A 14,656-nucleotide genomic window follows, 5' to 3' on the forward strand; every position below is an offset into this window, starting at 1 on the left:
CACCTATAGAGATGCACACTAGCAGCTAATGATTTTATTATTAAATGTATTTTTTGTTTGTACTTACAATCTACTTATTTAGAGGTCAATAATTTGCAACATAAAGCTGTATATTAAACACATATGTAAAATTATAAATATACTGTCGTTTTGGGAGGCAAATGCCATGTTATTGTCTTGCAGACAGCATGTATTTAGGTTGAGTCTGAACACCTTTGTTTTTCATTTTTAATATGCATTCATGTTATGTTAGAAACCACCCAACATCATTCCAGTTTGCCATCTTGCGCCCCCCATGCTAAGAGGAGCTTGTGATAAGAACCAGCTGGACGTCTCAAAGAGGGCACGCTTGGGAATACAGCGGAACGGAATCTGGGTCAGTCTGTCTGTGCCTGTGATAAACACTGTGTCACCCACGGGTAAACCACTATGGTACCTCACCAGAATCAAAAGACACCACGGCTCTGGAGTGTTAACAATGGTTTTACCGGCTCTGCTTTTATTAAAACCTTTTGGTCTTTGCTTGTATTTTATACTTCGGCTGGTTTCACAGTCCCGATCAGCACTAATCGTGGACTGCCTTACCTAAAATAACATTAGTTAGTCCAAGAATAGTGCTAATCAGGGTCTCTGAAACCAACCGTTTATGTATTGTAATTTAAAAGTAGCTGGAAATTAGACACCTACAGGAGAAGGTACTAGGATGCAGCAGTTTTTCTTTGTAGTTTAAATATTTGCACTTTAAGACACATGCATGGGGCCCCAGTTATCCAGTGATGATGTAATTAGATGATTATTAAAAAGGCTTCATGGAAAATGAGCATATGCAATAATCCCTCTAAATGGGCTGATCCTTTTTTTGAACACCAATGAAGTTTTAAATATGTGACCATTTTTTTTTAGTACTAAAAAACATTATGCATTGTGTTTAAGCATCAAACCAAAATGGAGATGTCAATACCCACTGAACATGGTATATACTGTAATTGTGATGTATTTTTGTTGTTGTTACATTAAATTACACTGGCATTTGGAGAGGCATCATATAAAGTGCACCTGGCAGAAAATCAATGTTACATTTAAAATAATCGAAGAAGCAATTTCTACAGCACAAGAATAGATGTGATGTTCCATGTTCGGGAGGGTTATGAATATAAATACTTTAAATTAAATTCAAGAACTAGACAAGCCTATCCAAATAAAATGACACTTACACAGTATGTGCGTTAATCTAACACATAGACTTTTTTTTTTTTTTTAATTCTTAGTACGATGTACAATAGATTGAAAATGAAGACTGAATTTAATTGGATATCAATGTCTCAAATAAACTTATTCCATGGCAGTCACATACTCTGTTCTGGCTGATAGGAAGTGAAAAAAAAAAGCCACCGTTAGAAAATGGGACCTACTGAACTGGTGCTCACTTTAAGTAGCCTCCAAAAATGGTTTATGAATGACACAGAAGGGTGCTATTAAACTACAATCAACAGAAAGCAGCTCCCTCCCAGGTGCACATCGTCATGTGCAGAATTCTGTTGTTTGCTAGAACATGTAAACATGAAGTAAAAGCAGTAGTCTTGTAACAATTCTGCATGTCTAGATTGATAATAAAAATATTCCTAATACAGAAATGCAAGGGATGCATGAAGCACAGTACATGCCAGGGGTTTCTACCACTCATATTGTACTGCCCACAACCTGTACACATTGACTGCCTCTTGATTTTTAAGTTTCAAGCCTGTTTATCAAACAGTGTTAATGATAGGAAAAGAGGCAGTAACAGAAACTGTTGGCTTGGGTCTCAGCATTTGCTTGGGTTGAAAGTCCAAAACAATAGTTGTCGCCATAGTATTATACGGTTGGAGTCTACTCTTACTCTGTGCAGTCTAATTTAAACATTAGATAAACTTAATGGCTGCAAGTCATTTGTTCTGCCTACTATCAGTATCATCACATTGTGTCCACTGTACACAACGTACAAGACTCGTCCACTGCAGGTTATATTCCCCAAGGTCTAAACTGACAGCCTGACAAATTACTCATGAACAGACCAAATGGTGTTTTAGAGGGTAATGGAAAAAACAGATCCAAACAAAATACCTTTTTTTTCATGTACATTGGAAAATCTTGAAAGCGCTCTTATTGGGGGAAAATGAGTGGTTCTCTACAATGTTTCTCAATAAGGTTTTAGCCTATTTTTTCAACAGACAGTCAATATTGCTAATGCACATAGCAACAAACTACCACGCTATTGTTTGCCAGTGGCACCTACAGTAGAACTGTAACAATGGCTTGCTGTGTCGTGACATCAGCTTGGATGTAAGGATCCATATGGAAAACAACAAGCACTGACAGCTGAGATGCTAGTCCCTATTCTTGTTCCTTCAGCACATTATTAAATCAATGATTTCTCCCTGGGAATATTCTCAATGCTCCCTGTGTGGGTTAAACTGCTGCATCTGCCCATGTGGATTGCAGACACAGGCACATTAAAAGGTGTTGGCACACTTCCTCAGTATGCCTTCCTTATAATACAGAACGCCTACAAATTGCCTTGCATTAACTTTGGGAGCAGATGGGCTTTTTTTCATAAAGGAGTTTATTTTTGGCTCATTTTGTGATGGCACAATAGACTAAAAATAAGTCTTGCTTTATTTAAACATTATAAGAATGCTGGGATAAAAAAAAAAACACATCAAGCTTTAAGGTCTCCACACACTGGACATGATGCTATTTGTCCTGCGACAAAATAGTACTTTCACTGCGACACTACCTTTCACACCACTGGCAACGTGTGCGATATGCAGCTAATGAAAATGTAGAATACATAATAGCTTTTCAGAATACTTATTTCAGTGAAGGTAAACAAATCATACACACCAGTTATATCCAGTTTCCTGAAATGGACTGCAAGATGTTCTCCCTCATTGCTGTGTCTTTATAATTTTTGTGTCCTTTATTATACAGAATTATCTTTTCTTCCATCATTGCTTACTGAAGGCGCTCAAGGAAAGCTGTTCCTCATTGTTCACATCTCTAGCTGCAGCACAACAAAAATCACAAAGATACCAATCCTATTTTTTTCGCATCACAGGCAGTATGAAAAGCTTGTATCAAAAATACATGTTTTATTTTGCCACATTTGCTTGTCGCATCATGCCCGGTGTGTAGAGGCCTTTACTTTCTTAAAGGCAATGTTTGCAACTATTCTTGCTCAATTCCTTGTTATAAAGTTGCATTAAACGAAATTGAAATTATATAATGGGTTGTCAGTTTATAATTGTCACTGCTTTGACATGAAGATTAACTGATAAAATGTTTCTTTTATTATGAATTAGCATTCAGGTGCAAATGTGAACTCAGATCTGAGAATTTATAAAACTTAAGAGCATATACAACCTTGCTTTCATTGAGTTTTTGTTCTCTGCAGTATAAAGTGCTCCAAATTAATATACATATACTGCAAATTTAAAATACACCGTACAGTAATCTGGCTGCGCTGGGACCACAGTAAGGGCGGATATGTAAAAAGTCAGATGAATGAATCCTGTTTTAAATGCCATTATACACAGCTGTAACAATTACTATATTCACACAATTATTGTTTTGAGATTCAGCTTTTATTAGGGAGCTCCCCTAAATCCCTTGTTTAAAAAGATACAGGATATTAATGCTTGTGACAGAGAAGCCGTTTGCCATGTGGGTGCGTGCGTGCATTCACTGCTGAGTGACAGGAAGGTTAAAGTTGATACACCCCCTGCAGGCGAACAGGATTTTTACATATCAACACACTGAACAGCTCACGTGACACTACCAGCAATGGCAGTGCCCGGAGCACATACAACATAATATCTGAACTAATCTTCTCTGCTCAATAATAAACTAACGTTGCTGAAGAGGTTGATCATGGAGGATAAACGGTTAGGGCAGATGTGACGGATTACTGTATCTGCAAATGCAAATCGTTTTTTCTTATGGTAACAGTATTATTTAATGTTAACCAAATTACATTATTACATGATGACAAGTGCAAGGAAGTGGCTATGCCCATGTCACTTCACAAGGCCACTCTGAGAAACTGGTAATGTCAGATTATTTCATGGTATTTCACAAAACAAGGGTGGGGGGAATCCCATTTAGGCATATTTATACAACTAAAATATAAAAGGTGCAAGGCTTTAAACATTTAAGGGGAAAAGCAATAACATATTGATTAGGAATTTAAAAAATTAAAGATAATTCACACGCACACAGTAGCATGGATCCATCTTACACTTTGAAATGAGCATATCCAATAATGTATGGGGCAGAATGGTTTTGCTTTACCCTGTTCTGTTCCAGCCCTCAGATGATCAATGAAGTTAATCTGCTTGCTGGTGATGGGGCTGAACTCCGGCTGCGGCCATCTCTCTGTGGATTCTCTCCAGTGTTGCTGGTTGCAACAATAACTCTTTTATCCGAGTGAGCTGCTTCAATAGAGGCAGAGTTTCTGTATGCAAAGCCTTCCTAATGAAGTCTGTATCATGCTTTTCCCCTGAAGGAAAAAGAAGACACAATATGCTTACATTGAAAATACAAGGTTGCCCACCTACCATAGTGTAAACCTATACTTTATCAATTGATTTGTGTCAGTTAGCAATTTAGTTCTAATGGTAGCATACATTTACTGTATAGCATAGAAAAAAAAAGAATGTAAACTTTCACAGCAACATTTTAACTGCATAGTTTACCCATGGCAATCTGCAGGTTTTAAAATTAGACAGACAGAAATACAGTACAGAGAATATCTGTAGTGAAACATAGCTTAATAAAGACACTGATTGTCTTTGCACTGTTTGCCAATGTGTGTTTCTTGCCGCCAGCACAAGGAGCAAGCAGTCACGCAGCCTGATTCAGTCATAGTGTGGATACATTAGAAACTGTGATTCCTGGTACTGCAGGACCTCTTTAGTCCCCCCCTCATTTCCATCCCAATGGGCTCAACAATGAGCCTGTCTGCTCTTTAAAAAAGACCCTCGCTGATCATCTCTTTTCAGTAAGCTGGGTCTTTACATTTTCAAGACAGCGTAGTGCTCATTTCATTGATCACATTTCATTCAGTATTCTTCTATCCGAGTGTCCATCAAGGAGAAGTGGTGTACAAATTAACAAACCCAATTCTGGGATTCCAAACAATGTAAAAAGCCAGGATTAAAACTGGCACGGAGGATCCAGTAAAGAGGGAGAGAAAGAGGAACTGGCATCAGCTCTTTGCAGAGTTGACAAATACCTGCAAAGTACGCAACCACACAGCAATCTGAGGTTCATTAGAGAGGCTCCTGCAATTCATTATTATACTGTAATAGTGCTAGTGGTATCGTGATGGAGTTCCATTTTGTTTTAAGGAAACGTTGAAGACTTCCATGGTATTCCTTGTCATTGTGCTGTTTTGAATCCTGCAATTTAGAAGCTCTGAACGCGCTCCTTCACACGTTTTGTCTTGATTCTTAAGGCTCCAGGAGACTTGTGGTACAAAGTTCACTTCCTGTGTTCATTGTCATTAAGGTTTTCCTCAGTCTTAGACAGGCTAACGTCAGCATGCCTGTGTTTGTTCAGCTGAGTCTCCTCCAGGTACTGCTGCACAGCTTTGAGGACAGCATTCTCCACCAGTCTCTTACTGAGACTCACTAGTTCAGCATCATCCGGCTCAGCCACATGTTTTTCACCTACACACCACAACAGACAACAAGAGGTCACTTAAACACATCACCGTGATAACAGGGCAGCTATATATACAGTTGTAGTCAAAAGTTTACATACCCCAATGGAAATCTATAATTTCTAGAAATTTCTCGAAAACGAAGAATTTTAGGGAAAATCTTTTGTAGCAAAATGTTTTGCTTTTGTGGATGAGGAAAAAAAGCAATAGATGTCTACAATTATTTATTTCAGCATTTATTTTATTTTTTTGCAAAACTCCAAAAATGCTAAATCAAAAGTATTGGAACAATTTGTGTTGAAGAACGGTGAAAAAATCACTAAAGAATCTTGCCAAAAGCTCATTGACAAATATCCTAATCGTTTAAAATAGGTTATTATTGCTAAAGGTGCATCAACTAGCTATTAATTTCATTTTCCTTGTCAGGGTATGAATACTTTTCAATTAGCATTTTTGGATTTTTGCAAACAAAACTGCTTAAACAAATAATTGTAGACAGCCATTTCTTGTAACTTTTTTACAACCAGATTGACCATGGAATCTGTGCACAACTGAGTTTAAAGTACCCATTTCTATTTCAGTTTGAGAGAGGCAGGGCTATAATGCTATAATTTGCGTCAGACTTTGACCCAGCTGAATCAATAGGGGAGAGCTAGTTCCCAGTTTCTGAAAAAAATACTACTGATCGTCAAAGTAATTGATACTCTGTGAGAAAGTACACTGATTGAGCTATGATCAGGAGCATACAGTACTGTACACGAAAGGCTGTTGGCATCTAATCAAGCATTTCAAGACTTTATCATACACATTCTGGGCAGTCTTCAAAAGTCTCTTGTAGGGCACTTACCGTAAGTAGGTCACACATGCCAACATAAAAATGATACTATAAGATTTCTTCATTTAACACTAGTAACACTGAAGACCAAGAAAAGCATTAATGGTTTCACCTAAACTAACAGACACAGTCTGCCCCACAACACTCTACCAGTCTCCAAACAGTAGCCATTAAAATAAGATTTCAATCATTCTCTATCAGTAACACAGCTTTAAGTATCAGTGAGAATATTACTGTTTTACAAAAAAAAGGTAGGTGTTTTTAATCATTAGACAAAGAATGAAATAAAAGCAGGAAGGACAACTGCATATTTGCCACAATTGCTACACAATCACTGAGTATGTTTATTTGAAATCCTAGGCAGCCTGTTTTATGTTCACAAGAGAAATCAAGAGTTTTGCAGTGGTTTACAATAAAAGCTATTCATCATCCAATAATACATACATTTTACTCCTACATACACCACTGAGGAGCGGGCTAAGACTTTCAGGAGGATTTTCACACCGCAGCACTGACAGGTATTGGCTTAAACCTGATGATCACAATGAAGAGGGAATCTGGCCCCAGACCCTGTCCCTACACTCTCTCTAGCTGAACACCAGCAGAGCTGAAGAGGCTGGATCTGATCACAACAGCATTAAAATCACTTACAGAATCTCTCCTCGGTTCTTGGGAAAGGAAAGCAGCACAACTGTCCCATGACACTCTGTGGTTATTTCTATGTTTCCTTTCTTCCTTTCCCTCAGCAAACACCTTTGTAAAAATCCAGGAGCACTCAGACCTCAGAACTGCTTCTTTCTACTGTGACAGGGAGAGGGGGACTAGAGGCTACAGTGAGCACAGTAGCTCCGCCTCCCAGTCTTGCTGCCTCTTGCAATTGCTTTAGGATGGACAGTGAGAAACAGCTCCCTAGCCATATGCTCTACTCATCAGCATGGTACTATAGTAACAGCAGAAGTGCTGGTCAAGTATAACAGATCACTTTCATATTATTTGCTCTTCAATTACAGTAAAATCAAATGTGTTAAATATCAAAGGAAATGATAAATGGTTAACCACACGGAGACACTCAGGCGGTTTAAAAATGTAAAATTACTATAATGACTTTTGATTTGTATGCAGCTCATTTATGCAAATTACTTAATTATAAAATCAGGTACCTTTTTTCTTTACAAATGAATTCCAGCATCAGGGCATATGTTCAAAGCGTTTACCCCAGTGTTTAATTGACTCATATTCTTTGAAAGGAGACAAAAACATATTGGCTTTTCAAAACTAGTACAACACAAAGTAACAACAATACCAGTTCAAATTTGTATAGCACCTTTCATCTTAAGGATTCCAAAGCACTTCAAACCGACACAAATGTACAAATAAAACCATTACATTAAAGGCAGTCAAATATAGAATTTGATCAAATAGAAATTTAAAAAAGAAATAAAAAATGTGGTTTTCAATTGTATAAAAGCCTATTTATAAAAATATAAAATTTGAATAAAAAAAAAAGAAAATGCAGTTTTGATTGTAAAATAGGAAAACGAAGACAGAAAATCTATTTTGATGATGATGACTTAGCAGGTTACAAAACAGTACTGTATTAGTTTTGAATCGTTAACAAATCGCTATCGGTGCCAAAAAAGTGTTTTTAAGCGAAGTTCCTGTTCCTTTAGGTGGAGCATTTACAATGGGGAAATTACATTTCACCTCAAGGTTGTTCCCTAAGCCAAAATGTTCTCTTAGGAGGTGTTCCTATACGCGGAGACTGCTGTATTAATTGTGTTCACCAACATTATATACTTTTTTTGTGATCAGGTCAGCTGAAGTACCAAGTCGTACTGAACAGAGCATTGTCAAGCTCTTTCTAACTTGATCTGTTTTTCATCAAACTACCATAAGGCCAAAATGATAGACTGCACTGTATTACAAAACAGACTTCCACACAGTACATCTACAATAATTTACTATCGAGTTGTAACCAAATTTCTTACAAATTAAATAATGTCAATTGATAACAGGGCTCTGTGGAAACATGAAAAATAACAACAGTCCCCCTGACTATAATGTCTTCACATAACATCAACAACCACTCAAGGTATGGAAGTAATATATCCTGCATCAAAGCATTCAACAGTGCAACGCAACAAATGATCTGTGCCCCGATGTTCTTACCAAAATAGGAGAGGTGAAGGCAAGTCAAAGATGTATTATTACAGGGACTTGGCATCAGCTTTCCTTTTAATTATACTTCAATCTAACGGTTGATTTATTATTATGATCCTTTCCAAGGAGGTTTATCACAAGCCTAAATAAAGCTGAAGGTAAATTCTTTGATATGACCAAATGCAAAAAGTTCTTTATCTTGATTAAACATGGAACGGTTTAGTCAAGATAAACTGGAAATCTGAGCTTAAACTAGCAATACTGGTACTGTTCCGTGCCATTTAGTAACATCTGTCCGGTTTCTCTTGTTCAAAATGTTAACTAAACATCTGCTGTTCTCAGACAGATAGTGACACTTCAGTAGCTCAGTCTATCAGATGTCACTATGAAAAAAAAGGTCATCATGAAAAAAATTATGTTTGCAGATCAATGCATCTATGAAATCTGTGTCTCAATATGGTTTTTGAGATATGACATGCTGAAACTGCAGCAACATTGATCACAGAGCAGAACATTAGGTTATTATCATAATCCTTGTTAGCTGAAATAGGAATGTAACCAATACTGAATGGGTATTTACCTCCTAAAGACCCGAATCCTGAATATGATATGCCAAAGCTGCTCTCTGAGCCAGTGACGCAGTCATGGCCCGCCCCCGAGGGCACAAAATGATTGCGCTCACAGATCTCATTGTCATTTTTCCTTCAAGCCTGCTGCAATCATGGACACAGCGATCTTGAAGGTTAATGGTTACATTTCTATTTTAGGGAACCAGGGTTATGATAATAACCCAACGTTCCCTTTCAAGTATGAAACGTAACCATTACCGAATGGTTACTTTCCAAAATGCTTGAGCGGTTTTTTTTTATGTGTGTCAAAATATGTAGTAACTCGACAGTCCTTGCACACTTAAGTTGTACCTTCTTTCCTTTGCTGTCTTCCACAACGAAATCCCTATGGTCACGGGCACATTCTTCTGGGGTTTTTGTGTGTAGGCATTTTTGTACATTTTGCCAAAATTCTGTTTTAAATCCTCTGTATCTTAACTGTAATACAGCTTGAAATCCCGCTAACAAGCCTCCATCCTGATTGTAATCTCGTTTTAAATCTCGCAAGCAGAGTCTCCAATAGAAATGTAGGAATGTGCTGTCATTCAGTAGTTGAGGCGGGTTTAAAGTATTGAGAACGAATCAATGATAGATGCAAGCCAGGAAGGCGGGACATTGCCCAGCAGCGCTGGGAAATGTATTTATTATTATTTTTGTAGTAGGTATTATTTTTTAATGGGAAAATGGTAAAGTCAACGTGAATTGATCAACCATTTGCACACTTTTTCCGGTGTTTATTGGCTAGCCACCGATTTCATTTTATTTTTTTTCGGGGGTGTTTTATCAGGTTTTATCAGTTAAAACTGAAAATCTGAATCCCTAAATAAAATACATGTTTTCGGCTCTCTGCAGTGTTTATAAAATAATGCAAATCCCATATGACAATAATGTAGATATAGCACATACAGTATTTGCAAGTCCAGAAGCATTTGTTCTGCGATTAATCAATTTAGAACCGTCTTAACCAGTCCATTCATACTTGTTAACTTCTTACAGGGCTTACAGTACTCTAAATTTCAGGGTTTTATACTTCTTGGTAAGTACTTTATGTTCAGTTCCTATAAATATAAAAAATAATAAAGTACCCTGGCATTAGTGCTGCATATATCACAGTGCAGTACCTCGTATATAACTGAGCTACTTTTAAACCATGCATCTTTTCCCAGAGGAGCCCATGTGACAAAGCAGATTTTAATATGTAATCATCACAGAAGACTCATCATTATTATTTTTCCCTGCGGAAAATAATTTAAAACATGGTAAATTGACAGATCAGCTTCATATAAAATGAGGATATCGATTTACATGCCGAGTTTGTATTTTAGGTCTGCTGGCTGAATATGTAGACACATTACCAACAATAACATTTTTTGTTCTCCCTCAGGCAAAGCAAATTGCACTCAGTTCATTTTCAAATTATTATTGCAGTTCACCTTCAAAGCAAAATATCATTACCATTTACAGTACATGAAACCTGTTGAATAATCTTACGTTAACATATTGAATTACTTACTGCAGTATATGGAAAACTGTAGTTTTCCATATACTTAACGAAAAACTGACAAATTGAAAAATGTGACATTTGGAAATCTAACATGAAATACTACTATTATAGTAGACTTGTGCAATATCATTTTGTAGTTTCTTTGATTACATGATGTTAAACAAAATATCTAAATGTTTTAAATGATGTCTCAATCCTAAAATGAAAACACTTTTCAACAGGCTGTATACTGCACTGGTGATTTTGGACCTGAAACCAATCTGATAGCCAAGAAGCTGTGTATTAGTGTGGGTGTGTATTTCAGTTGCTTACTTTGTCATTGGGTCTCTAAGGCTGGGTTCACACTGGGTCCGTTTAGAGGGTTTGGTCCGCACTCGGTACGGTTCGGTACGTTTGATGTGAAGTGTGAACAACAAAGTCTGCTTTGGAAACAAACCGCACCGAGTCTGGTTCGCTTGCTAAACGTCAATGTGAACAACTGCTGGACTTGGTCCTTTTGTACATGGGAAATTAACTATACAAGGTAACCTGACTAGGAAGTAAACATTTTGCGGTTTAGTTGATAGTCTGAGGAAAGAAGTGGAGCAAAAACCTAAAAATGTCTCAGGAATTACATTATGTTTAACGGACATCCTGGGAAACTTGACATTGTCTCAGTTTTCAGCCTTAATATTTTGCCCTGGTCAGAAATACTAAAATTATTAATCGTTCCGGTTTTGCTATTGTATTTTCTTTTTAGTACAAAACTGTATCAGTGTGCTCAGCAAGTTAATAGCAGAGTAATGTATTAGGTTGTGTGTTAGCGCCATTCAAAAATAAAATAAACAATCTTATGGATTATTTGTTTAATCATTTTCGATTATGTGTATACCATATGTTTAAATGGTAATAGCTGATCTATTTTTTAAGACCTGCTTTTTGTACATTTAACATGTGTTAACTAGATGACAACATAAAGAAAATGAGTTATGATCTGCAATAAATTCACCCGATGTTTAATTTTTAAACTATCATTGTGTTATTTTATATACTGTTATTTTTGTTAAAGGCTTCAGAGTTGCTATGGAGTCAGTGAATTGAAAAAAAATAAATAAAAAAAAAATACCTCCCCGTTTTTCACTGTGGAAATCTGGTAATGCTAAACTACATGGACAGTGCTAGAAATTGAAGCTGTAATAGAACATTTGGTCAGACACCAAAATCCAAGCCAAACTGGACAAAACTTGCAAAAATAGTAAAATATATTCAGTCTTTTCTCAAATTACTTTGTTTAATGCCGACATTAGGAGAACCCTGCAGAATTGCGTAAACTGAATTCTCCTACTGTAGGCATTCAAAAAATGTATTCATTAAATTAGCAAAGTGCTCCCCTAGTGCTTTCTTCCACAGCAATATGCAAGAATCTAAAACATGCTATATTAAAAACCAGAGCAATACATCAACAGCTGCCATCTTTCAGTATGCCTTGCAGGATATTGTAAACATCTGGTTCACACACCATATAAAACGAGCAGAGGGCACTTGCAATCTGCATTGTGAACACAAACAAACTCGGTCCTGAAAAAAATGGAAAAGGACCAAATGGAAAAGGACCAAAAAAAAAAAAAAAAAAAAAATCTTTAGCTCGCATCCAAACAAACTCAATCCCTTTGCTTGCTGATAAGTGTGAACAGCAAGCACACTGATACATTGTTTCAAATGAAACAAACCAGACCGAATCCATTTGAAACGGACCCAGTGTGAAAGCAGCCCAAGTCTAAAACCAATTTTCAACCAACACCTAATAATCGGTTAGGAACTTAAGCAGTACTAGTCACTGCAGAGACTGTTACGACTTCAAAGTTTCAGCTCACCACTGTGGGTTTAGTAAAAGAGTCCCACCACCCATTTGTTCTGCATTAATAAACAATGGATATTTGGAGTACTGACCACTGCAATTCTCTCCAATGTTCTTAACATCAATATTTTAAGGTCTTGAATTTTTTATAAAATGGTTAAAAATAAACCTTGTGTTATTACAGTATAACAATAAAATATGTTTAAATGTAGTAGTAGTACTCCACATAAGCTATGTAAAACATGGTGCTTTTCCTACTCTGATCTGTAGTCTACTATTGAGATCTTGAGTCACAATACCTACTAGGGGCAATACGATCATCCATAAATCTGGAAGACAAGGCAATATCACATGCTTTGCTAAACAGCTTATCTGCGAGATGGAGTAGTCAAATACTTGACTGTAACATGGTGTAAAGAATTATGCAAGTTGCAAAACAAAGGTTGATGTGTAGACAAACTCAAAATGGAGAAATGCCTTAATTTCAGCCATTTGCAGTATATTTCTGTGAAAACAAGCAGCAGATAAACTTGTTAAAATACCTGTACAACTGCATTATAATACATAAATCAGTCAGCTGTTACCTGTTCAATCCTGAGCTGCTGGTGGGTCACATAGAATGGCAATAATAATAATATCAGATGATTAAGGTGAACTGTACAACAACACCAGCACGACTGCACCTTCAAAGCTCACAGGAGCTATGCTACCATGGAAACCAAGCTTAGAATTATAATCACCATCAATTTCAGGATTGAAGATGTGCAGACTGGTGTATGTCATGTGGTGTGGAACTGAAATCATTTTCCCAAAATAATATCTTTAAAAACCATTATAGAAGGGAGATATGGATTTGTTTGCAAGATTTACAGCCTGCCACAGGTTTACAGCAAAGACAACGCTTGTTGTATCAAGGTACTGTAGTCTTGTAGTCTTATCCCTGTGTTGCTGTGAGATTCCACATTCAAATAGCTCTCTTTCAGGCCACAGTGTGGTGACAGGCTTGTTACCCAGATCCAGTTCTGCCTTCACCAGATACCATAGGTTTGAAGAATGAAGATGGGAAATGAATCCCCAGACATAGCAAGTACCAGAAGGTTGGATGAAGTTTATATCAAGTGATTGCACAACAGAATGCAGGACCCAGAAATGCAATTACTACAATGACTTCAGTGTATTAATGTCTCAAAATGTAGAGAACTGGAAAATGGGTGTATGAATGTTGCTGACATTGAATAAAATAGTACATTTGACAGGAATAGAAACCAAAACAAACTCTATGAAGCCAATGCTTCCACAAGTCACACACAGTCTTCATGCAGTGATTCAGGACTGAACCATCGTGAAGACGATGGAAAGATCCACTGACCAATTGTCTGCCTGCTGCTGTTAATGCTGTGTGGTCCAGTGGTTAAAAAAAGGGGCTTGTAACCAGGAGATCCCCAGTTCAAATCCCACCTCTGCCACTGACGCATTGTGTGACCCTGAGCAAGTCACTTAACCTCCTTGTGCTCCGTCTTTCGGGTGAGACGTAATTGTAAGTGACACTGCGGCTGATGCATAGTTCACACACCCTAGTCTCTGTAAGTCGCCTTGGATAAAGGTGTCTGCTAAATAAGCAAATAATAATAATAAAAATGACATTCATCTCCCACCACTGCTTTAATTTCCAAATTAGATTCTGCAGACATGACCATCACCATGTCCTGCTATATCCACTATAAAATGACATACAGAAAGAACTGACAGACAAACAACCTCCTTTAACCCAAGATAAGCATGCACTACATAACTTGTGCTAAAACGCTCCTTAGAAAGTTTAATGACAATTGGACAAGCATACGCCCACCGCCTCTACATCCCCTAGTAGGGGATAATAAGAAATGGATTTGAAAAAACACAGTATACTGTCCGTTGCCACAAATAATAAAAAGGTCAGTATCCTGGACTTTCAAATATACACAAAATTAGACTGTTTTCACCTTTAACTTTTCCTTTTTATATATTTTTT

At 37.1% G+C, this 14,656-nt stretch overlaps 1 protein-coding gene across 4 annotated transcripts in view; it reads right to left on the reverse strand.

Annotated features, from left to right (window-relative positions):
* Positions 1–1,694: 1,694 nt before the first annotated feature.
* Positions 1,695–14,656, reverse strand: part of LOC117411183 (A-kinase anchor protein 7-like) — a 30,560-nt gene continuing 17,598 nt past the window's right edge. The window contains exons 8-9 of one of the 4 annotated variants that reach the window (XM_034018448.3): positions 4,330–4,537; positions 1,695–3,043 (exon numbers count right to left, since the gene is read on the reverse strand). In XM_034018448.3, the coding sequence (XP_033874339.1) occupies positions 4,365–4,537 (173 nt within the window). In that variant the 3' untranslated portion in view covers positions 1,695–3,043; positions 4,330–4,364. Of the gene's footprint in view, positions 4,538–4,597; positions 5,709–7,187; positions 7,683–14,656 lie in introns of those variants that run through there. The other 3 variants (XM_034018450.3, XM_034018447.3, XM_034018446.3) reach the window with 3 other exon arrangements.

This window comes from Acipenser ruthenus, chromosome 6, assembly GCF_902713425.1.
Source record: "Acipenser ruthenus chromosome 6, fAciRut3.2 maternal haplotype, whole genome shotgun sequence".
Lineage (NCBI taxonomy): Eukaryota > Metazoa > Chordata > Actinopteri > Acipenseriformes > Acipenseridae > Acipenser > Acipenser ruthenus.